Raw genomic sequence first — 23,067 nt, 5'->3', positions numbered from 1 at the left:
ATCCTGTTTCTAAACATCAGTCTTGAGATGCTGAAATGCTTCAGTTAACGTTTTTGTTATCACTGCTTTTACTACCATATGGCCCATATGTGTTGAGCGTAGTTACCGCATATGGTTGCTGAAACAAATGAATTCGTTTACTCGCTTTAATCGCCACCAGCATACATCATTACAATGGCTGTTTTGTCCTTCACCCCTGCCAGTTTTTTTTCATGTAGTCTAGCTGATTCTCAAGGATAGATGTTATTCCATCACTCTCTGGCACCAGACGACTGCATTAAAGCCTCTAAACTGGACTCGCTCCGGGCTGATGGCAGCCGTCACTGTAACGTAACGCTCCTCTGGGTGTTACCATTGAAATGTCAGCCTGCCATTGCTGATCACTAGCTCAACGGCTTCCAGCGCTGGAAAATAAACACCTTTTTCATTTTCTTCTTCTACTGTCCCTTTTTTCTGTAGCCTTGTTTTTTTGGAGTGGGAGGGGTGATGAGATGTGTGATTTCAGGGCCTCTGAATTCCTCCATTAATGACTCCCAGCTTTCCAGCACTGAGAGGCTAGAAAGAGGGACTGCGACACTCAGGCTGACAGACCTGCTAAAGGGCTTCTCAGACACAACGCCGGCAGGAGAACCAATGTGGAGCTCAGCTTGACAGCTGTATGACTGTAGAATTTTTAAAAACGCATATTCAGTCATTATTACTCATTCAACTGGTTTTCCATGTTACGAAGTTAAAGAAAAACTCCCTTTTTTCATTTTACAGATGCGCAAGAGTAAACCAGTTGAGTTTTAACATTTTTTAATTCATCCAGGAGCACTTTTAGCTTAGCTTAGCATATATAATTAAATCAGATTAGACCATTAGCATCCAGAAAATTTCAAAAGTTTTGCAAATTTACTCATTTAAAGCTTGACTCTTCTGAAGATACATTGTGTACTAAGAAATGTAATGACCAATTGCTATTTTCTTGGCTGATATGTCTAGTAACTATCATTCTGGCGCAATATTCAAGAGACTGTAACACGGCTGCAGCAGGCACAATGATATTACACAGTGCTGTTAGCTAGCAGGCTTTAGACTATTTTTGGGTGCTGCAAAATATCAGTGCCTGTGCAGAAGTGATGTAACTTCAGAAGGGTTGAGCTTTAAAAAAGAAAAGTATTGAAATCAAATAAGCGAGATACTAATGGTCTATATTCTGATTCAGTGATTTAAGCCAGACCCAGAGACTAGCTGAATGTATTCAAAATTTATAAAACTCAAGTGTTAAAATGTATTAAAATTAGACTATTTCCAAAAAAAGAGAGATTGTTTCTTTAAAAGATTGTTTGGAAATTACAATAATTTCAAATTGAGTGTACTAGATTGAGATTGTTCCAGTTAAATTTGTAGCCTAATGGTTTTGTAGCCTAGTGCTTTTGTTTTAAACAGAGATGGTCCACTAATGGGGCAGCCATTATAATTATATCACAATTATTTACAGTATATTATATCATATTAAGACACCAAGCACACTGATGATAATTTACAAAAAAAATTTCTTTCGCAAACTAATAAACCAACAATGCAAGTAAACCTGAAAAATGTTATGAATGAGTTACTGTATGTTTCCTATTACCTCACAACTGTTTTGCCGAATAGTTCACAGGTTCATGTGTTTACATCCATGTCAATACCCTATAACAAAGCCCCAAGATGTTTTATTTAAAAAATGGACAAAATTCCGTTTTTTCCCAAGGCACAAGGTTCATGTGCAGACAAACATGCTGTTTAAATAGCTCCTGTTCACAGACATGTAAGAAAAAACACTGAAAACCTTTAGTCACATCAGGCTAGTTCTAAATCTAAATTCCATGTTTTGTAATTTACACAGAGACAATAAATCTAAATTTTTGACTGTCTATTCAGATAGCCTATTCAGGGTCACATTTTCCCTTTCTTTTAGGCTCAGTCCTTTTTTTTAATCTTTTTTTTAATCATTGCAATAAATATTTATGGACAAGTCTTGATTAGCTGGCAAATGGAGTCAAATCCCCTTTACCCCCAGCACAATGATGTTGCATGCATGAATTATGGGAGTGAGTTCTGCTATAAGCTATTAGCAATGTGTTAAAAAAAAAAACAGGTGCAATGATGTGACATTCTCTGCATAGTTGAAAATTAATCCATCAAATATTAAAAGGCAATAAAAGGCTTATTAGAAATAAATGACTTTCAGCAGTCCATGAATAATGCCCCAAACTCGAGTCAAGCCTTTCTGCCTATTTTTTTACAGATTGTTTCCTATATTGTATGAATGTACGAAACAGTGAACTTAAAAGTGCTTTGACCACAGATATTTTTGTGATTCTTAAATCATGAAGCAAAATAATTAATGCTTGACTTGACCACCCTTCTACCCCTCATATCATAAATAAAACACCTGGGATCAGGACAAGTATCTGATGTTAAACAATATAAAAGTGATCATACACAAAACACCTGGGATCAGGACAGGTATCTGATGTTAGTGTAAACAATATAAAACAGACCCCCTAGTTTTTGTGTTTTTTGCGCAATTTTTTTGTGGCGGTAATTCCTAGAAACGTAATACTCCTTAAGATGGATTGCCGTAAAACTCGTCAGTGGCAGGGAAGTGTTTTCTGTCGTTAATTGCAGGGAAAGAGGTAAATGAAATATTTATTAATTTGATGCACATCATAATACTAGCCATACTGTACATGTAAAGCACAAATAATGTCCTTCAATTCACAAACGCACCACAGCCTGTCTAATCGCATCTTTGTTTTAACTTCACATGTACATCGCTTGGCGCCTTTCATTTACATCTGCCTACTGCACAAGCTGAAAACTCCCCCACCTGCCATTCCATGTAATGTAATGATTGTGAGGGCGCAGGTAACACGCCATCTTTAGAGAGACACTCCAACATGTCACATGTACAGCACAGGCAACACAAGTAATGTAAAACAATAAATTGCAAACTGAAATGAATATAAATTGATTCTATAGTTTGGAATTTGAGGTTTTGTGATATTATTTACATTATTTCCGATTATTTTGCGTTTGAATTAAGAATTTTGCAGGATTGCAAAAATTTGTAAAGTTATGTTGATTTTGCGTCGGATTCAGTGATCGTGGAATTACGTGGTCTTATGAAAGTGATCATACATGAAACACCTGGGATATCTGTAGATATCTGAAGTTATAGCAGTATTAATGTAATGTGACAGGTATCTTAAGTTACTTTGTTTAATTTAAAATACATTAACTTCACATAAAAAACTTGCGATCACGTACAGAAAGCAAATGGCTGTTTTCACAATTTGCGCTAATCAGGTTACTGTTGGTCAGAATTCTCTAAATATCAGTTAAAATTATGAAAACTTGAATAAGTTGGATTAATAAATTAGGATGTAATAGAATTAAAGATAATCTTGATTTATTGAAGCATACAGTTTGTAGACTATTACACAAACTACTGAAAACATTACAGAAAAAGTTGAACAAGTGTCTGTTTTCATGAGTCATGACAAACAAAAATTAAAGAACAATTGCATCTCTCAGTAAGTTTAATTAAGTATATGGAGTATTAGTGGCTCAGCTTTGTTATTCGATGTTTGTTTTGTGCAACATTCTGAAAACATAACCCTATATAAGTTTCTGGAGATCGCAAATTATGTAGCCAGAGCTATGTATGGCATTTGTTCATTTCTGACATTTGACATTTGTTCTTTCTAACAAATGCTACGGGGCGGTATGACGGCGTTCCTTTTCTTGCTTACCAGCTGACCGATTACCTGCATGTGGACAGCTTTCCCGCTGCTACCAGTTTGTACGGTAGCCCCACATATGTCGGAGGACTTAAGATGCAGAGTAGAGTTGACTGTGGCGATGGGGTTCGAGTCTGGTGAAGAACCAACACAGGCTCATTCTGAAAACAGTTCCGTGGACGTTTCTGGAAATGCGGATTATGTAGCCAGAGGTATGTATGACTGCATTTAATTATTTAAGCGAATCAGGTCAATCGTTAAAATTGGTTGGGTTTAGGGAAGAAGAAGGGTGGGTAAGTCGCCCAGTTAACCTTTCAGTCAGTCAGACAGATGGTCGGTCGGTCAACAGCGGCCTCTGGTGGGTTTACGTGAGAAAAGCGCGTGCACGAATGGCACTTGGAGAGACTTTTGAGTTACGAAAAAGCGCACACAGCGGCCTCTCATGGATTCGCGAAAACAACAACTGCAAAAATGAGTACATGTCGGGACGTATTTCGCGGTCTCCAGAAATGTGGACTACGTTTTCAGAATGAGCCTGGGTTGTGAAGAACGCTTCCAGAAAGGTAAGACAAAAACAGAAGGCAAAAAAATTTAAGTTTTTTGGATTGCTTTTAAAAACACTTGGTTGGGTTTAGGAAAGGGTGTGGGCGGGTCAGTAGGTGCTTTTTAAAATAATATTGGTTAGGTTTAGGGAAGGCGGAGGGTTTTTGAAAACACTTGGTTGGGTTTAGGGAAGGAGGTGGGCGGGTCAGAAGGTGCTTTTTAAAATAATATTGGTTAGATTTAAGGGGTGGTGGAGGGTAGGGGTATCTGTCGGTTGGTCAGTCAGTCAGTGAGTTAGTCAACAGCGGCCTCTGCTGGATTTGCGTAAGAACAGCAAGCGTGAATGGCACTCGCGAGAGAAATTTGAGATACACAGCGGCCTCGAATGGATTCATGAAAACAATAATTGCAAAAAGGAACGTAGCTCCTGGAACATATTTCAGAATGAGCCTGAGTTGGTTGTGTGTGTATTTCATTTTGTTTGAATAAAGGTTCAACAAACAGGAACTGCAGCCCATCATATTGAATCCAGCAGTCATTTGTGGAAAAAGGTAGGTTTCTCTTTTGGTTGGCTTTAAGAGCAATTACAAAGTTGATGTATTCAGAGAGAGAGTTGTGCAGTTTATCAAGGGTTACCGTGGATTGAAACAAGCTCGGCGACTCTAGCATATGAATAATAAATGGCTGCCACCCATGCAGAGGAGTTAGAAGGGGCAGCCTGAATCAGTTTCCATCACTCTGTTTTTAAGGCCATATGCCCCTTTTCATTACTTAGAGCACACCAGCTGTATTGTAACTACAACCAATTTCCTTGCAGTCTATAAAACTGTCAATCAGAATCATAGAAGAGAGCCGAGCGCGGAGGAGAGAGCATGGCTGCCTGGACGGGGGGGAAGGAGGCTGAATTTCTAGCCAGATGTCAGCAAGTCCAAATCCACTGCGAGATAATGCTGTTGTAAACTTCAAGCAAATTGATTAGGCTTTTTATATAAAGCCATTTGACATGGATAGCGGTTAGGTCAGGGACTTTTATTTATTTGGCTTGTTTCTGTCACAGAATTTAATGGAGGTAATTCTGAGATTTTATCTTACAATTATATGTCCTCTGAATTCAGAATCTATATGTATGACTTCTGACTTTTCTTGGAATTGTGACTTTGTCTTTTTAAAATTGAGAATTGATAGATTAAACTCAGTACTGTGAAGTTAAAATAAATTTAATTGCAATAAAGCCTATTAAATTAAGGAGGGTCATGTTGTTACTACAGAATATGTTCTTACACTGTATAACAGTTTATTTATACAGTTGAAGTCAGAATTATTAGCCCCCCTGAATTATTAGCCACCATTTCCCCCCCAAATTTTTGTTCTGGAGGAATTTTTTCAACACATTTCTAAACATAATAGTTTTAATAACTCATCTCTAATAACTGACTTATTTTATCTTTGCCATCATGACAGTAAATAATATTTTACTAGATATTTTTCAAAATGCTAGTATTTAGCATAAAGTGACATTTAAAGGCTTAACTAGGTTACTGGTTAACTAGGCAGGTTAGGGTAATTAGGCAAGTTATTGTATAACGATGGTTTGTTCCGTAGACTAATCAGGGGAAAAATATAGCTTAAAGGGGCTAATAATTTTGACCTTAAAATGATGTTTAAAAAATTAAAAACTGCTTTTATTCTAGCTGAAATAAAACAAATAAGACTTTATCCAGAGGAAAAAATATTATCAGATATACTGTGAAAATTCCTTGCTATGTTAAACATAATTTGGGAAATATTTAAATAAAAAAATAAATTCAAAGTGTGCTAATAATTCTGACCAGCTGTATCTTCCATATTGTAATATAGTTTGGGCAAGTACTTTCCCTATACTCTTCAAAATATTTTTTTTCTTCAGAAGCATTTTGTAAAGATTGCGACTCGATCAAATTCATTTACTCCATCTTCTTTCCATCTATGATATTAACATTTTTTAAATATATGTCTTTATGTATAAGATTTTCTCAAATGAAGGTAACATACCAGATCATTTCAGAAGGTATTTTAAAGTAAATTCAAAGCTTTATTGTCATTTTACTCATCAGTTTTCATTTTGCCACAGTTCATACAAGTAGAGTGCAATACTAGATTAAATTTAGGGGTATTAAAGAGCCCCTATTATGTTTTTTTTTTGAAAATGACCAAGTCAAGTGAAATATCCAGCTAAGGCTTAAATCTGAAAGTGTGCCATGTTTAAAACTATTGATTCATCTCTAAAAAGAGTCCTTTTTAGCCGTTCTTTAGCCGTGTCGGTGTGACGTCAATTATTTTGGCCTGGATTCCCTTCTGAAGAGATGCTTCTTACATCTTTGTTGTCTAAGAAAATAATAAACCTTGTTACTTCTTGATAAACGTTCATTGTGAGTTGGGACAGGAGAAAGGGGAAAACCCTAAATTGAGTATTTAAGTTTAATTTATTTATTTATTTTCACTCTTGTTATTGTTCCCATCAACCCTAGACTGGTTGGGACGTAACAACGGAATTCAAGCCCCGCCCATTTGTTGCACGCACAGACCCAGGAAAGTGTGAGGGAAAGTTAATGTTATTATCTATACCCAAAGATGAGTCAGTGGTTGAAGTTTATTTTTGAAAAAATACCTCAGCATTAAAGGCCCAGCCTTGTGCTGTGTTCTAGTCATTTTTCTGACGAGTGATTCAGCAATCTACATGCTTACAATGGGGATTTATTCACCATTTGTTAAAGGAAGGATTAGAAAAGACTATTGACGTATGGGACTTTGTCAGAGCTTGACAGGAACTTTACACAGTTCATGGATCAGTTTCTTCCTCCATTTCACGAGTGTAAATAAGTGTGATTAAAATGATTGCTTCCTTGTTTTATCTAGCTTGCAATTTATGCATTTAATTGTGTTGTTACTTGTTACTGTTTGTACTGTGTCTGGTTAACTCTTTATATTCTCATATCGCGTCTTAAACCATATGAAAAATGCGACACGTGCTGCTTTGTTTACGGATTTAAATGCGTTTGTGAGCTCGCGATCCACTGCCATTTGTCATTGCTATGGCCACCGTCAGCTGTTCCTACAAGTTTTAAAATAGTTCAGCTTTTGCCACTGTGTGGATTAATACTGAACGAGTGTCATGGTTAAGAGTAATATCTTGGCATTTAACTGCATTGCTTTAATGCACTCCTGCACTGGGCTCACACATACACTCTGCACTCTGACTACATCCACAATGTTGATAAGCCGTGGTGGGCATGTCTTTCTTTCTTACGCTGAACGCATTTGACCAATCACAATAGACTGGCTCATTAGACCACTTAGCGCAGATTAGCATCGCGCTAAGGAGGGGTTTGGAAACAAATGAATTGCTGAACCATTTGGGAGTCATTGGGATAATTAGGTAAAAATAAATGCATATTATAAGACAATGAAAGTGTTTTTGACCTTGCATGCATATCAGGCTGTTGTTAGAGACATAAAAATATGACCCTTTTTAATGCATAATAGGGGCTTTTTAAACTATGGAATGGTTTATCTCATATAATAAAAAATGGTTTCTCTTTAACAGGTATTAAGAGATGCATAAGGAATCACTTTAATGTTGTAAGAATTCTGTTTTATTGCAGGATTTAATTTTATTTTATGGTTGTGTGTGTTTCTATTTTTATTTGTGTGTATTATTACTCACTTAAATTGTAATTTAGCATTTTTTGAATGTGATTGTTTTGCTATTTTTTATTATTATTATTTAGGTAGAGGCATAAATAAGCCTTTTGGGCTTTTTGCTTCTTCCTGCACATTATGGCTTATATATTTTATTCATTTATTTTTGTTTGTTTTTTATACTTTTGTATTTTTGTGCAAATAAAGAAAAGAAAAAAAAACTTTTGCAGTAAATAGTCACAATTTGGAGGTAAAAATCTGACTTTTCCCCCTTGTAAGCCTGGGACAATATTAGAAATGCAAGATATACTCAGAATTAAAAATAAAAATATAAACTTGCAATTGCAAGAAATGAAGTAACATTTTTAAAAAAATTGGATCAGAAATGTGATATTCCAAAAATAATATTAATTAATAAATTATAATCTTACAATTCTAAATAAAATTGTGCAAAAACATATTAACTTACAAGCGCAATATACAATTATATACTTCAGAGGCGCGGGAAAACTGTCAGACTTAAAATCTTGCTTTTCTCCCTCACAGTTATTAGTTCATACCTTTCAATTATATATATATATATATATATATATATATATATATATATATATATATATATATATATATATATATATATATATATAAAGGTTTTGTGAAATAAAGTCAGAGCTTAATGATTGAAAGTATGGAAAATCATAATAACTGAGTGTGAGGTGATGAAACATTTCATGCAGCAGTTGATTTGCCAAGATTACGCTAAAGAAACAGTCACGGCTAATGCTACAGTTTGAAGAATCATTTATTAAAGGTATAGCAAAGAGACAAATAAGTTATAATATTTTTATTTGTTAGAATTCTATCAGTGTTTGAACATTATTATTTAGAGAGCTAGTACATTTGTTCTACTTTCATGGCTAGCTTTTCACAAAACCCAAAAACAAGTCTTCAGATTGGACTCACTCTCGTCTATATAACACTGTAACAGGGGAACTTTAGTTGTCCGAGAACAAGTTAGCAATGAAAGTGTGCATCTTAATGTCTTCTCAGTTATGTTCTCACAAAAAAATGGTAGCATTACATATAAACTCTTTAAAAATATACTTCTGTCAATGTACCTTGACATACTACTATTTACACTACAAAAATAAATTTTCATATAAATAAATTATATGGCATACATTTATCTTTGTAACTGAAAAACGACATCCAAACCAAAAACAAGAAAAATAATGGCAGTCTGTAAAAAAAAAAAATCATTGATTATTTTCCTTTTAAATCCTCTAAGAGCTATGATGAATCTGTAAGGTAAATGTTATATACTCTTTTTTTTCCTATTTAACATTAGTAAGCACTTTATACAGATCAAAATCCATTATTGTAACAAAGAAACTGTAATAATAGTGTTTTCCGACAAACGTAAAAATCCCTGCATTGTTAAAAACTGGCATTATGACCATTATTGAACAACAAAACATCTTATTATACAAAAATATAAATACTGCAAAACAATTGTTTAAAAAACAGCATATATATATATATATATATATATATATATATATATATATATATATATATATATATATATATATATATATATATATATAAACAAACACATTACAATAGTTGCCAGCCATGATTTTCTCCCATTTCTGCCAATGTGACATGTAGGAGAACACAAACACAACAAACAAACAAACGCAACAAACAAACGACACAGAAGAGCTCTCAAAGTCTTTGTCAAGAACAAACATGTGTTTGACAGGAAGTCGATGTGGATGAGGGGCTCACAGCAAACACACACACACACACACACGACGACCCCTGACCCTTAAAGCACTCGCATGCACCATTTGGCAGTCGAGGGGGAACGGTGTTCTGTTGTGGGTTTTTATGAGGTGAGGTCAGCGCAGAGAGCAACTCTGCCTAAATTAGGGCCAGTAGTTGCGGTTTGTCATTGAGGAGGTCAAGGCCATAGTCGCGATCGGCCACCTTGAGAATGCTCATTAGCTTAGCTTATTACAAATAGGAGACCAAAAGTTTCAGAGCGGATATCACTGTAACAGTAATGATTAGCTTAAACCACCATCCGACTACAAAATAATGCCATACTGTAAAAAAAACAAAACATAAAAAGACGCTACAATGCAAACCCGAAATAACCATAACGTCAACAATTAATGAGTCACGAGCAAACTCAGGGTGGCCACAAACGGCCATTTTACAGTAAACACCTGGAATATGAAGGTACAAGAGAGCAGAGAGAGTTTCAGTACGAAGGACAGAACAACAGACACAGTCACCCAACAAACACTCGTTTCCTTCTTCATTTCTGCACAGCTAAATTCTCACGCATAGCGTGTTTCATTGTTAAACAGTATTTGTTTTGTTTTTTCAACTACCACAGGTTTGTGATAAGCACATGAACATTAAAAAAGCATAAACTCTAACGCTTCAATATACATAAAACACAAACATCCGCGCACGCACGCTTAAACATCTGATGCTTAACTGGAGATATCATCTAGCATATCATTTCCCTGAACGTGTCCTCTGAAAGTGTGCAGTTTTGTACTGGTGTTTTGAACAGAAGTGTACCGTAAGTGCAATGGAAAACATTTATCATACTATGGTAGGTCACTTAGTGTTTGTTCTTGTAACTAATCTGCATCTGAGGGGTCTAGAGGGCCTGACGTGATATAAAAACTCAAACATACGACATTTTCACTCTCTCATTCGCACAGTTCTATAAAATTAGAGGAAATAATTGCATAGCATTATACAAACATCACAACGAATATCATAAGCAGCAACGACCGTATGCTGAAATGTTTGTCAAGAGTGAAGTTTCCTTATGGCACAGATACACACAAACGATGGGTGGGCACTTGAAACACACAAGTCTGATATTGACCCCGGTCAAATTATAGCTACTCTCGTTCGTTATTTACATTTGTGTACACATAAATACTTATAGAAATATCTAACAATAATACACCAGGGTTATACAGTAACAGAGTCAAGCACCGAGATGGTGCCGCTGGTCAAAGTGTCCCGTCATGCAGCACCATGTTTCTGCCTCACAGGCAGACTGATGTCCCATCTTTGGCTGTTTGAGCTTCAACATTCAACCACTGAGAAGACAAAACAGGGAGAGAAGAGAGTTGAAAAGCAGTTAAATATGGATTATAATTCATAATAACAGAGGCTGATTCTGAAGTCCACTTAATTAAATTAAATAAAAAAGTTAGTAACTGTTTTAATTATGAATCTAAATGTAATGGAATAAGTCTGGGTGATTGAATATATTATTACAAATTGATCCCAAATCAGTATATACACTACCCAGTGCTTTCCACACATAGACTTTACTCAGGCGGACTGTCCGGGTATAGTAATGGGTATATAAAAGTATATTTAGTGACCTTTATTACTATCATTATCATCCTTTAACACTTCTTTTGTATCTGCCTCATATAATCAAATATCCAAAATCGATTAACTGCACAATCAATTAGTAAAATCGTTTCATTTTTTTTTTGTGTGTGAGACCTGTCAACACCCACAAACAGACATGCCTTTTAGGGGCGTAAAAAAATGTATCTGTCCCAGGTTTCTCCTAAAATGTCCGGGATTCAACTTTTGCTTTTAATTTCTATAGGCCCGTGCACATTGAGACATTATTTGCTCACGTTTTTCGTCGACGTTTAACGCCTCGTGACTAAATAAAGAGCATCAATGTGATTGTGCACTCCAACGCGCAAAACGCCAGTCGCAAAATCGTCATTTAAAAAAAAAAAACGCCTCATGCTTGATGCTTCAAAGCCTTCTCCACTAATCAGATCGGCACTTTTATTCACGTGCACGGAGCTGCTGAAGTTACAGTAGACAGCACTTGGAGGCTCTCAGGCGCAAAACTGTCAATGCGAAAACTTTATTCTCGAAGAGGATGAAATGACTGGCTGCAAAATATATGTACACCATTAGTAATGGTTAATCAACGCATGTGCCTTATTTGAATAATCAACACGTTTTTATTATCTGTTTTTATTAACTTTTCGGTCATTTATTTCTCATTAGCTGATTATTTGATTAATTTGATGATGTTATTATATTACATAGGCTATTTTATATGCATATCTAAAATACTTTGGCATTCAAGTTTGCTTTAAACTTTAAAGAGAGAGAGAAGCAGATTTGACCTGTCAGTGGGTGTTCATGACTCCTAAACAGCATAAAAGAGAAACAGTGGATTTCTTTTATTTACTTTGAGCCATTGAAAAGAAACCGCCACAATGAATAAAATTATTGGTAAAAATGTTCCCAGTGATGGGTTGCAGCCGGAAGGGTATCCGCTGCGTTAAACATGTGCTGGATAAGTTGCCGGTTCATTCCGCTGTGGCGACCCTAGATTAATAAAGGGACTAAGCCGAAAAGAAAATGAATGAATTGTTAAAAATTGTTAAAAAAAAGTTATGTTTTGTTTGTCGCATATAGTTAATTGTTTATGTGATGTGGGTAAATGATGAGTTTCAATCCGTCCATCACCACAAGTATATTTCAAACGTATGGGAAGCACTGCCACCATTTACCATAAGTTGCAATTAAAAAGCATAAAACATGCAGTAAAAAACTGTTTACTGTTTACTATTTTAACATAAAAGTAATTTAATGCAGACTTTGTATGGTATTTTGATGTACTTATAAACACTTCACTTCCTTCATTACTGGATGAATCAGCATTTTAAAGGAAGCACTTGAATCATTCAATCAGACGATCACATATTTTACTGTTGTTCGTCTCCACCAACTGATTTAATTCATACAATCTTTATCTATAGCAGGGATCACTGCTCCCGGAGGTCCGGTATCCTGCAGATATTAGCTCCAACCCTAATTAAACACACCTGAACAACCTAATAAAGTACTTAATACATCCAGGCAGGTGTGTTGAGGCAAGTTGGAGCTAAACCCTGCAGGGCACCGGACCTCCAGAAACGAGATTGGTGACCCCTGATGTGTAGCATTAACTTATTTCCAAAAGCTGATTTACTTTGTTTTGATCTACTAAAATATTTGAATCAAGATTTCAAACTTTTAACGATTAACCATTCGCGTACATCATAAATCGTTATTTATTCCTAGACTGTTTTCATCTGCTGATGTGGACAAATGATGTAGAGAATTGTACTTGTGTTTAACGTCAGCAAACTGACCTCAGCTGGAGGGTCTTGTGTGGCAGACATTGGCAGTGTCATATTCTAGATCCTGCAGCTCCATGCCCTCCACTTTCGAGCTGTCGTGGCTCTCGTCAAAGGGCACGTGAGGGTCGGAGAAGTGTGGGTCATTGTGGACGTCTCCTGAAGTCTGATAGCTGTCATTGGAGGGGTAGGACGGGTACGCGGGGCTCTGACTGGGCACTCCTGAATGAACGGCGACTGTCACTGAAGCTGAGGCCGTTACCGTTGTGATGGGCTGACAGTAATTGGGGCCAGTGGACGGATGGGAGGGGTGGGGGTTGTAGGGGTTGTGGGACCGGGGGCGATGGGCCCCTGAGCGGTCCCGGTGGTTGGGGCCTGAATGGCCTCCTGGCTCAGTAGCGGTTTCAAAAGCATCCATGCGAGGCCTGTGAGGAGGAGGCGGGTGACCGCTCCCAAAGTCCCTCTTAGGGTCCCTGCTACAATATCGCTTTGACGGCTGAGGAGCAGCATCGTGAGAACTGGACCTGTAATGCTGCTGTATTTGCTGCTGTCTGGAGTCATCCTATGGAAAACATTGAAAAATTCATGTTAATTCATGTAAAATTCAAAGAAATATGCTCCATAATGCTTTGTGTAAATGAATGGAGCAACTTTGAGCAATTTGTGCAATGAGGTGTCATTATTCTCCTCATAATTCATCCTTCATTCATTCATTCATTTTCTTTTCGGCTTAGTCCCTCTATTAATCTGGGGTTGCTACAGCGGAATGAACCGCCAACTTATCCAGCACATTTTTACACAGCGGATGCCCTGCCAGCCGCAACCCATCTCTGGAAAATCAATTCATCAATTGAATAATAAACATCAAATTGTTAGACCATAAATGACACTATAAACAAGACTCTCCATGATAATATTGAACATGAACATGAAGAATATACTGTATTTTAGGCAATACAAACATAAAGTTATCTGGAGGAACTAAACACAATGAACACATAAGGGCTTTGGCTATAGATATATTCAAAGCTGTATTGTATGGCATTTTGGTGTATTTATAAACACTTCACTTCATTACTAGATGAATCAGCATTTTAAATGAAGCAGTTTAATCATTCAATGACAAACACATTTTTTAAGAATTGTTCATCACTAACAACTGAAATTATATAATATTCGTTCACAACGTCAAATTATTTACAAATATTGATTTACTTTATGCTTATCACTGCTGTAGACACCAGTGTCTGTATCATAATTCATCTATCGAAGTAAAAAAACAACAACTTATTAGACCTTTGATAACGACAAAAATACTAAACAAGACTTTCCGTAATAATATTGGACATTGGACATGGACATGATATTACTGTATTTTAGAAAATACAATAAGAAACATTTAGCAGATATGAAGATTAACTCAGATATAGAAGAAATTAGAAATCCACTTTCATACAAGTTTGTTTTCCGTGCAGAAATTGTGCTGCATGTTAGAATTTAGTAAAGCGTAAGATTTTTCGAATCCAGTAACAGTTAAAAATATTAAAACTAAAACACCTGTATTACCTGCTCTAATATAATCTACATGTTAAAATGTCTGTGCCAAAAGATATATATAGGGAAGTCATCATTGAACTTGCAAATTAGTGAACATAAATCAAGTATACAACGACAAGATATAACATCAGCAGTAACAAGACATAAGCTGCGTCCCAAATGGCACACTATACACTATGCACTCATGCACTATGTACTTATGCACTTACACACTCAACAGGAAAGTATATGTATGTAGTGTTGTCCCAAATGGCACACTAATGTTTTTTACTAAGCGGAAATTCAAACCGTTTCCCTGATGACGTTTGACGGTTGCCAAATCATTGAAATAAATGACCAAACTATCAAATAAAACCTGCCGTGAGTATTGCCGCATTCACCATCGGGAGGCGCTATAATCACTCTCGTAGGAGAATTTTGCTTTCACCATCCAAAATAAATAAAGTTATTCAACATGTGCGTCCGATAGCTCCGCCCCTTCCGCTACGTAAGCAAACCTGCGGTCGTTGAGTGCGTGAAGTGTCCATCATTCCACACTTCATTTTAGCGGCTGAATGAGTGCATCATCCGGGTAATTGAAGTGCTCTTATTATTTTTAGAGTTTTTAGTGTGAACGCACTACTTACACTATTTATACTACAAAATGGCGTAGAATAGTGCATAAGTATGCGATTTGGGACGCAGCTATAGATTTTGGACATGACGTTAAACAACTAGAATGTATGAATAGAACTAGAATGAGTCACATAGAGGAGGTAATTTGATTAAAGATTATTACAAAGAGAAGCATTCTGGATTCATAAATTAAAATCCTTAACACCAAGAGGAATAAATGAGGAATGGATCCTTTTGGTGTTTCTTTAATGGTTTGTTGTTTAGCTATAATATTTTGAATCATGAATTTTCATTGCATTGACGTTTCATGAACAAGTGAATGATGATAATTGATATGTTATTTTCCTGTGCAGATAATACTTTTAAAGGTGAAGGAAAATATTTCTTGTGTGGTTAATGACAGTATATTAAATTGAAAATTAGATCATGTTTTGAAAATGAGCAACCCATGTTTTGAATGTGTGTAAAAAGGTGGATAAAAGCTCAACTCACTGAGCAAGAAGGAAACATTGGCAGTTCAACTTGACGGCTGCCTTGTCGTCCTGCTGTGGCGATCCGCACCTCCTCCAGTCTGGCTGATCGCCCCCTGTTGGGCTGGAGGTTGTACTGCTGAAGCTCCTGGCTTATTCCGGACACAGTTGTGTTAGAGCCGTATTCTGAGTCTGAGGAGTCTGAACCAGCTCCAGGGGTCGTGTGACTTGGACGCATGGTGAAGCGGACCACCTGTGGCGGAGGCTCTGGAGACGGGGTGGGCAGCCGGCTTTGCCCATCCGCTGGAGATACCTGAAGTGATTACGACACAAACATCAATATTTCCTTTTTTGAGAGAGGACATTATAAAATGACTGAAAGTGGTCTAAGGAGAAAAAAGGCAGTAACTCTGAAATATAATTAACAGTGTAAAGTGTAGTTAAAGGGTTACAAAACACCAAAACACATTTTTTGAGCTGTCATATATGTATCCCACACTGCTAAAAACATTATTAGGACATATATTTCACTAAAAAGTGAAAATTGGTTGTTTTTGCGTTAATTAGAGCAAATTCGTACTTCCGGTTTGAAACAAATTTTTGAAGCTGTTTAGTTGGCATGTTTCTTAAATATCTGCAAACATATTATGGTATTTTTTAAGTTTTAGAAGAGTCAAAAACTGACATACAGCACTTTTAAATGAGTTGACGCAGAGTTAACCTTAATCTCTAAAACTGGCAAAAGCATATAAAACACTAATTTCAGAAAAAAGCTCAAAAAAAAAAAAAATATGCTAACTCTGCATATCTCTATGTATGGTATGTAGGTGTTATGCCTGATAAAGTAGCAGGAGCAATCCTCTTACCTCAGGATAAGGGCCAAAGTAGGACAATAAGACTGGGAGCAGCACCAGTCCATTCAGGACCCCTAACACTGTTAGGATGGCCAAAACAGCGAAGAAATACCTGCAAATACACAACAAAAAACAGCTGTCAGAATAAAAGAGAACTTCACTGCTAGAAATGAGCAAAAGATACATCAATCGCTCACAAAAACACACTCTGGTTTGGTTTGAAACTAAATTTACCTTGTGCCAGAGAAAGTCTCCAAAGAGGTCTTTTAGAAAGCAGTACAGAAAAGCAGAGGACATAATTAGTTGGTTAATTCAAAGGCATGGAAAATAGGGAAGGAAAAAGACCACTTTTTTTCTTCTTTTAGGGTGAGTGGAGTACAAGCAAACACAGGCAAAAGCAAAACGGAGAGGAATGTGGACTACAGGCTTGCGAGAGAAGAGAGGGAAAGCACAAAGGGACAGGGGCCTCTCTTGCTCTTAAAAAAAAAAACGCAGAAGCAAACAAATGAAGTGAACGGTATAGAATTTAAACAATTTAGTCTAGGAGGAAGAGAGGAAAGACTACAGGCCCCTCTCGCCTGGCCTCAAGCACATTCACTTTCCTCTCTCCGACTCTCTCGATCACTCTTTCTATGCTAAGCCCCTGTGAAATTTCCCTGCCTTTCACAATCCCCTGCTCTAATTAAATCTCCAGAGTATCAGGTAAGACCCCCCAATCTCCTCCACAAATCCCTCCCTCCTGTCCACCTTCGCTCCCTCGCTCTTTCTCTCTTCTTCATTATGGTCAGCTTTGCTTCCTTCGCTACTCCAGCAATGCATCTGTGTTAATTGCCATGGCTCAAATTGCAGCTGCCATCTTGTATCTCAAAAACAAGGGGGATAACAAAATCCTTGGTTGATGTCCTCTTTATAACAAAATGTTAAGTTTTATGTACTCTAATAACGAATTTTGCTTAATACTATTATTATAAATTTATATAATAATTTCCATTTGATTTCAGATTATTAGATTTTATGTAAAATTTTGAACATTCGGATTAAAATATAAATCCCTTACTGACTGTACGTTTACAATGAAGGTGACAAGGCTCTCTCTTTTACTGCTCCACCAGCGAGAGTGTCAAAATTCTACACTGGATCTTGTATTTAAAGAGGCCGATGCAGCAAATCAGTTACATTCCCACATAAAAACATGCTTTCTAGCGTGAAAATGTTGTTGATCAAATGTATTTAAAAATGGAAGATCAAGTTGTTGTGTGTGGTGTGGCTTTGCTCTACTTATTTAATGAGTCCATATGTCTGAAATAATTTGAAGCAGCGAATACTGGTTTGTATTGTCATTATAGTTAAGATGAGATTCTTGCTTTTTTAAAGAAAAAAAAGAATATTAATTCACATCAGTAACTCGCCAGTAACATTATGAAATGTATTTCCCTGTAAAAAAACATCATAAATAATTGGAAATCCGGCGACCGAAATAATCAAACCCTTAGGAACAACTGTGGTTGGAACCCAGTGTTGCCAGATTGTAATTGTCAAAGTATAGTAGCAGAACATCAAAATTATCGTATTGGGAGCAAAATTATCATACAAACAGAGTCAAATGGAGAGAAACTAGGTGCACCTTAGTGGAAAGGTTTAAACTCAACCTCTGGGTCGCTGTCCTGCGTTTTCTTGCCAGATGTTAAGGGATTCATTTTAGGGTACAAATTGGATGCCGTCATGGACTGCAACATAGTGCTGGTTGGCTTGAAAGCAGTGCACCTTCCCGAATTTTTAACATACTCTGAGGTGTGCACGAGCCTATTCAGAGAATCTGTAATGAGCCGTTCACATGACGCATTCGATGGGGGAAAACAAGAACATAAAGAACAAACTCCCATCCTTCTCACCTTCCTTTTCAGCACTACTTTTTAACATTTTATTGCTTTAAAATTCAACCTCAACCTGAAAATAACTGACTTAAGCACGGCTGCCCACGGCAGGAATGTTAACTTATGAGAGAGAGTCATACTCCACGCTGATTGGTTGAGAAAATATAACGTAAGATGAGATAGAAAGCGTGTCTATCTCCATGTTCACCTCACAGACAGCAGACAAAAGATGCAGCTAGATCAATGAGTATAGAACAAGTGTGCCGCAAGCCTACGTTTGAGTGAAGGTTTCGGCCGTTAGATCGCCCCCTGGGGGCTGGCTGCAGTACAAGTCATAAAGCCCGCCTCCTCCGTGTTAATGAAGGAGACTTGAGCCCAAATAAAAAAAAATATTACACTTGCAATAAAATGTCCCGAAAGATAGTTCTGGTCGATTAAGGCACTGGTTATTGTGCTGAAATAGGTGCAGATCTTCATTTTTGTAAACAGTTTGTTTTTAGCAGTAATTTAATGCTGGGCGTGTCATCGTGATTGACAGCTGTGATTGACAGTTTCTCAAAGCGTGGCGTCTGAGCTTCGGCAGGAGACTGAAGTAGACTGAAATGTTATTATTCGATTTCTGTGTTATTTTACCATGACAAAATGAGTTCAGCAGTAAACTATAGTTTCTGACATACATGATCCTGGTGGAACACTGTTTATTCGCTAAGTTCAGGGCTTTTTTCGGGCTTTATTAGTTTGCTGATACACGCCTAGCCACCTAGATAGCAAAACACAGTTCCGGCTAGATTCTCGCCTGCCGGAGACTTATCTCTTAGAGCTCAGACTGACTAACGTTACCTCTGCTGGACCTACTCCGGATGCCTGGACTCACTACCCAATTCCAGCCCGAGTCAATCGAGCCAGATGCGGCGGCCGAGCGAGCAGGCGCTGCCGCATGCGAGCCGGAATCAGCCCGCGACGCCGCGAGTAAGTTATGTGTTGCGGCCTGGAGCTGGCGCGATTGAATATATAAAACCCTCATATTTGTTAACGTTATTACATCCATTTGTGTTGATATGACAGCAAACGCATGCTGAGAAGTTCGGGGGGCGTAGTTGATTTTACATAAAGCGTTTGATTGGAAGCTCGACTCTGCTCATTTTCGCGGCTCCTCCTCTGGCTCCATCAGACAGTCCTTCTGCGCATGTCTGGCTCCAATTTCAGCAGTCTTTTGCGACAGTTTGTGCCCGTCAAGCAGGCGTTTTGCCCTCAAGGCGTTCAATGGGAAAAAGGGCTGTCGCGTCGTCCATATTTTTTACAGTCATTGGTATAGAAGCTCTAAGATTACAATGAAATAAATATTAAATGCCATAAAATGCTGAAATTATTGCACATTATAGGATTTTTTTAATTGATTGTGCATCGTACAGAGGTCGAAATTATCATACAAATACAATAATTATCGCACGTCTGGCAACACTGTCAGAACCAAAGTTTAGTTCTAAACAGCAACGACACTTTTTCTATGTTTCATGTAGCCTAAATGTCTGTTTAAAACCCACAAAATAGCCTAATTTTAGGCTACACTACTGTCAATATGATTATTTTACATTTATTTGTACAGTAAGTCTAGTGCGTTTTAAAATGTATTTCATTTCTTGTTCTTGCTTTATCCATCAAAATAATAATCATTTTAATAAATTATGGCCTCTCATTTTTAAAAAAGATTCAGACTGAGAATGCTATTGAAAGTCAATGAGGGGGTGCATTTTGCGGCAGGGGTGCGTTTCTCTGAACAACACCAGCTCCTATTTAAAATGAATGACTTCTGGCTACTTTGCCACTTTTTCCAGGGATATTCATCAAGGGTCGCCACATGGGGGTCAGAATGAACCCCCAAATATTCCGGCATATGTTTTACGTAGCGGATTCCCTTCCAGCCACAACTGAGTACTGGGAAACACCCATACACTCTTGCACTCCTACACTAAGGTCAATTTTGTTTACCCAATTCACTTATAGTGCATGTCATTGGATTGAGGGTCAAACCGGAGCACCAGTAGGAAACCCATTTGAACATAAGAACATGTAAAATCCACACAGGACCCAGCCGGGACCCAAACAAGAAATCTTGCTGTGAGACAACGGTGCTAACCACTGAGCCACCCTAAAGTTAACATATAGAATATATAAAGTCTATTCATAAATGTATTAACCCCCCCAAAAAAGTCCACAATTTTGCTACTAATATAAATGTCTCCTATTTTAAAATTGTGCACCTATTGTTAATGGAAAAATTTATTTCCTGTGAAATCAAAGATGTCAAGATATGGCTAAAATACACACTTAAAACCTTTTTAAACTGGAATGAATGTGTGAATGCACATGTGGGAGAGTGGGTACATTAGCAAATGCCCGCTAGCTGGTATGCAGCACAGCTGTGCCTCAGACTAAACTCACAGACACATTTATAACTGATGCTGCTCATGCTCGGCCTCCAAAGGTTTACAAGCAGCTCCTCAGACTCGAAAAAAAATGTCCTGTAATGGCTGCAAGAGGTGGGCTTCTCTCCGCAGAGCCACAGACCTGGGTGTCTTTCTAAGCACGCTCATGTTATTTATGTCCTTTGGGAGGTTTCGTGGGTCTGGTTCAAGGGAAGAGCTACCACAGTGTTTAACCAAGCAGACGCCACTTGTTTGGGAAGAGAGTGGAGAGACAAGCCAGCCTACCATTATTTAGGCTTGCATTATAGGAAAGGAAAAATCCTTAGACTCTGTCTGTATTTCATCAAATGAGTCTCACTCGATTGCACTTTTGGGTTTGCGTTCATCTCTTGCTCTAGATCAGTGGTTTTCAAACTGTGGTAATGGGCTTCCTTCTAGTGGTATGCAGAAAAATACTGAATAATGAAAGAAAAAATAATAATGACACACTTTTAACTGTTTAGAGAGAACGATTACACTGATGTGATCAGCACCGGCTGTTCCCTGTAGTGTAGGATCACATTGGTGTGCTTAGAATGTTTACTTTAGTTTATCACATCATCAGAGCCAGAAAAAGAGGCGCTCGGTACTTGCGGAGCAGATGCACGCTAGAGAAGTGCGTTTGTAGACCAGTGCTGTGGTGTTGGCATTTCAGTAATTGCAAACTCAGGAATTACCCCATGCTGCATCATTGGTAAAATAATTATCACAAAATGTGTTAAATGTGTGTTCGTAGTTGTCTAAAATAATGTGTGTTTTTGATATATAAAGTTATTTGTTTTGTAAAGCAGTGTGGCTTTCGATTAATTTGTTACCTCAGATTTAGGTAAATTTATCTGAATGTAATAAAAGAACATAGACTTAAGCAACTTTGCCTTGTTTAAAGCTTAGAGCAAGAATACAGCCTAATTAAAGTTAGTCTCTGTGTGCGGTTAACTCAAACTCCACGAATCCAAACTACTAAATATTCTTGAGCCCCATTTACACCAATACGTTTTAGTTTTAAAACCCATAGGTTTTTCTAGGGTTACGACATCCGTCCACACAACGCCGGAGTTTTCGAGTGCTGAAAACTGAGGCCATTTTTATTTTAAAAAGCTGCTGCTCTGTGTCAGTGTAGATGTGGAAAATAAACCCATCTGGAAACGGAGGCAGGGCTGCAGATATTCGCCTCTCTGATTGGGGATTTTTCCTCAATATTAAGCAGCCAACACACAGTTCAGTCTTGCATCCTCTCCTTGTAAGTTCAGACTTCACAAGTTTGATATGGAAAAACAAACTCCCGAGGACATGTTGGGTAAATATTCAAAGGGAACAGTGTACTTTATAACCTCATTCACATCGCTCCTGGCTACGATGTTTTTACTTTTAAACAATTAAATGAAAACATGATATAAGGAACTGCCTATTTTCATTTTGATATTAACTTAACAGATGGCAAAAATGTTGAGACGGCGTGTAGCTCCATATTTATATGAGCGTCATCTTCACTGTAACGTTATCCATATTTACGATAAAGAAAATAGAGCCTATAAAATTACTTCCTTCTTTCATTCGCATTGGAAATACAAAACATACCCCTTTTTTTGCTGAATATCAGTTTTAATAATCAATAATGCCCATTATTAAAGTAAAACATGCAATAAGTTTATATATTATAGGAAATAAAGTAATCAATCAAAGGTGCAGAATCAGTGTACGTGGTTACATTGATTAATTAACTTATCTTTGCTCTCAGCCAAAACATGTTACCTGAGAACAATTGATTCAAAAGACCGAAGTCGGGGAACATGTAGTTAGATATAGAGAACAAGAATAATTAAATATTACATTTAGCAAATATAGTGAGATTAGATCCAGCGGTAGATCCTCAATGAACAGTCCGACGTGCACAGCTCTCATCTGTGTAGATGACTGCCTGGAGCTCAGACGTCCAAACGCTGCAGTACATGCCAGAGTGTGTGTGTGTGGTCACGTAATGTGCAGTGTAGTATGGACGGAGAGTTTTTCAGAAACGCTAGGTGAAACACCAGTGTGGAC

General features: G+C 37.4%; 1 protein-coding gene across 2 annotated transcripts in view; it reads right to left on the bottom strand.

Moving 5' to 3' along the window:
• Window positions 1–11,109: 11,109 nt before the first annotated feature.
• Window positions 11,110–23,067, bottom strand: part of ptch1 (patched 1) — a 105,228-nt gene continuing 93,270 nt past the window's right edge. Inside the window, exons 21-24 of one of the 2 annotated variants that reach the window (NM_001305542.1) lie at window positions 16,701–16,800; window positions 15,857–16,147; window positions 13,208–13,754; window positions 11,110–11,125 (exon numbers count right to left, since the gene is read on the bottom strand). In NM_001305542.1, the coding sequence (NP_001292471.1) occupies window positions 13,209–13,754; window positions 15,857–16,147; window positions 16,701–16,800 (937 nt within the window). In that variant the 3' untranslated portion in view covers window positions 11,110–11,125; window position 13,208. Of the gene's footprint in view, window positions 11,126–13,207; window positions 13,755–15,856; window positions 16,148–16,700; window positions 16,801–16,922; window positions 16,952–23,067 lie in introns of those variants that run through there. The other variant, XR_001800065.4, reaches the window with a different exon arrangement.

The sequence above is a fragment of the Danio rerio genome, chromosome 8 (genome assembly GCF_049306965.1).
Source record: "Danio rerio strain Tuebingen ecotype United States chromosome 8, GRCz12tu, whole genome shotgun sequence".
Classification (NCBI taxonomy): domain Eukaryota; kingdom Metazoa; phylum Chordata; class Actinopteri; order Cypriniformes; family Danionidae; genus Danio; species Danio rerio.
This window is presented reverse-complemented; position numbering and strand designations above follow the sequence as displayed.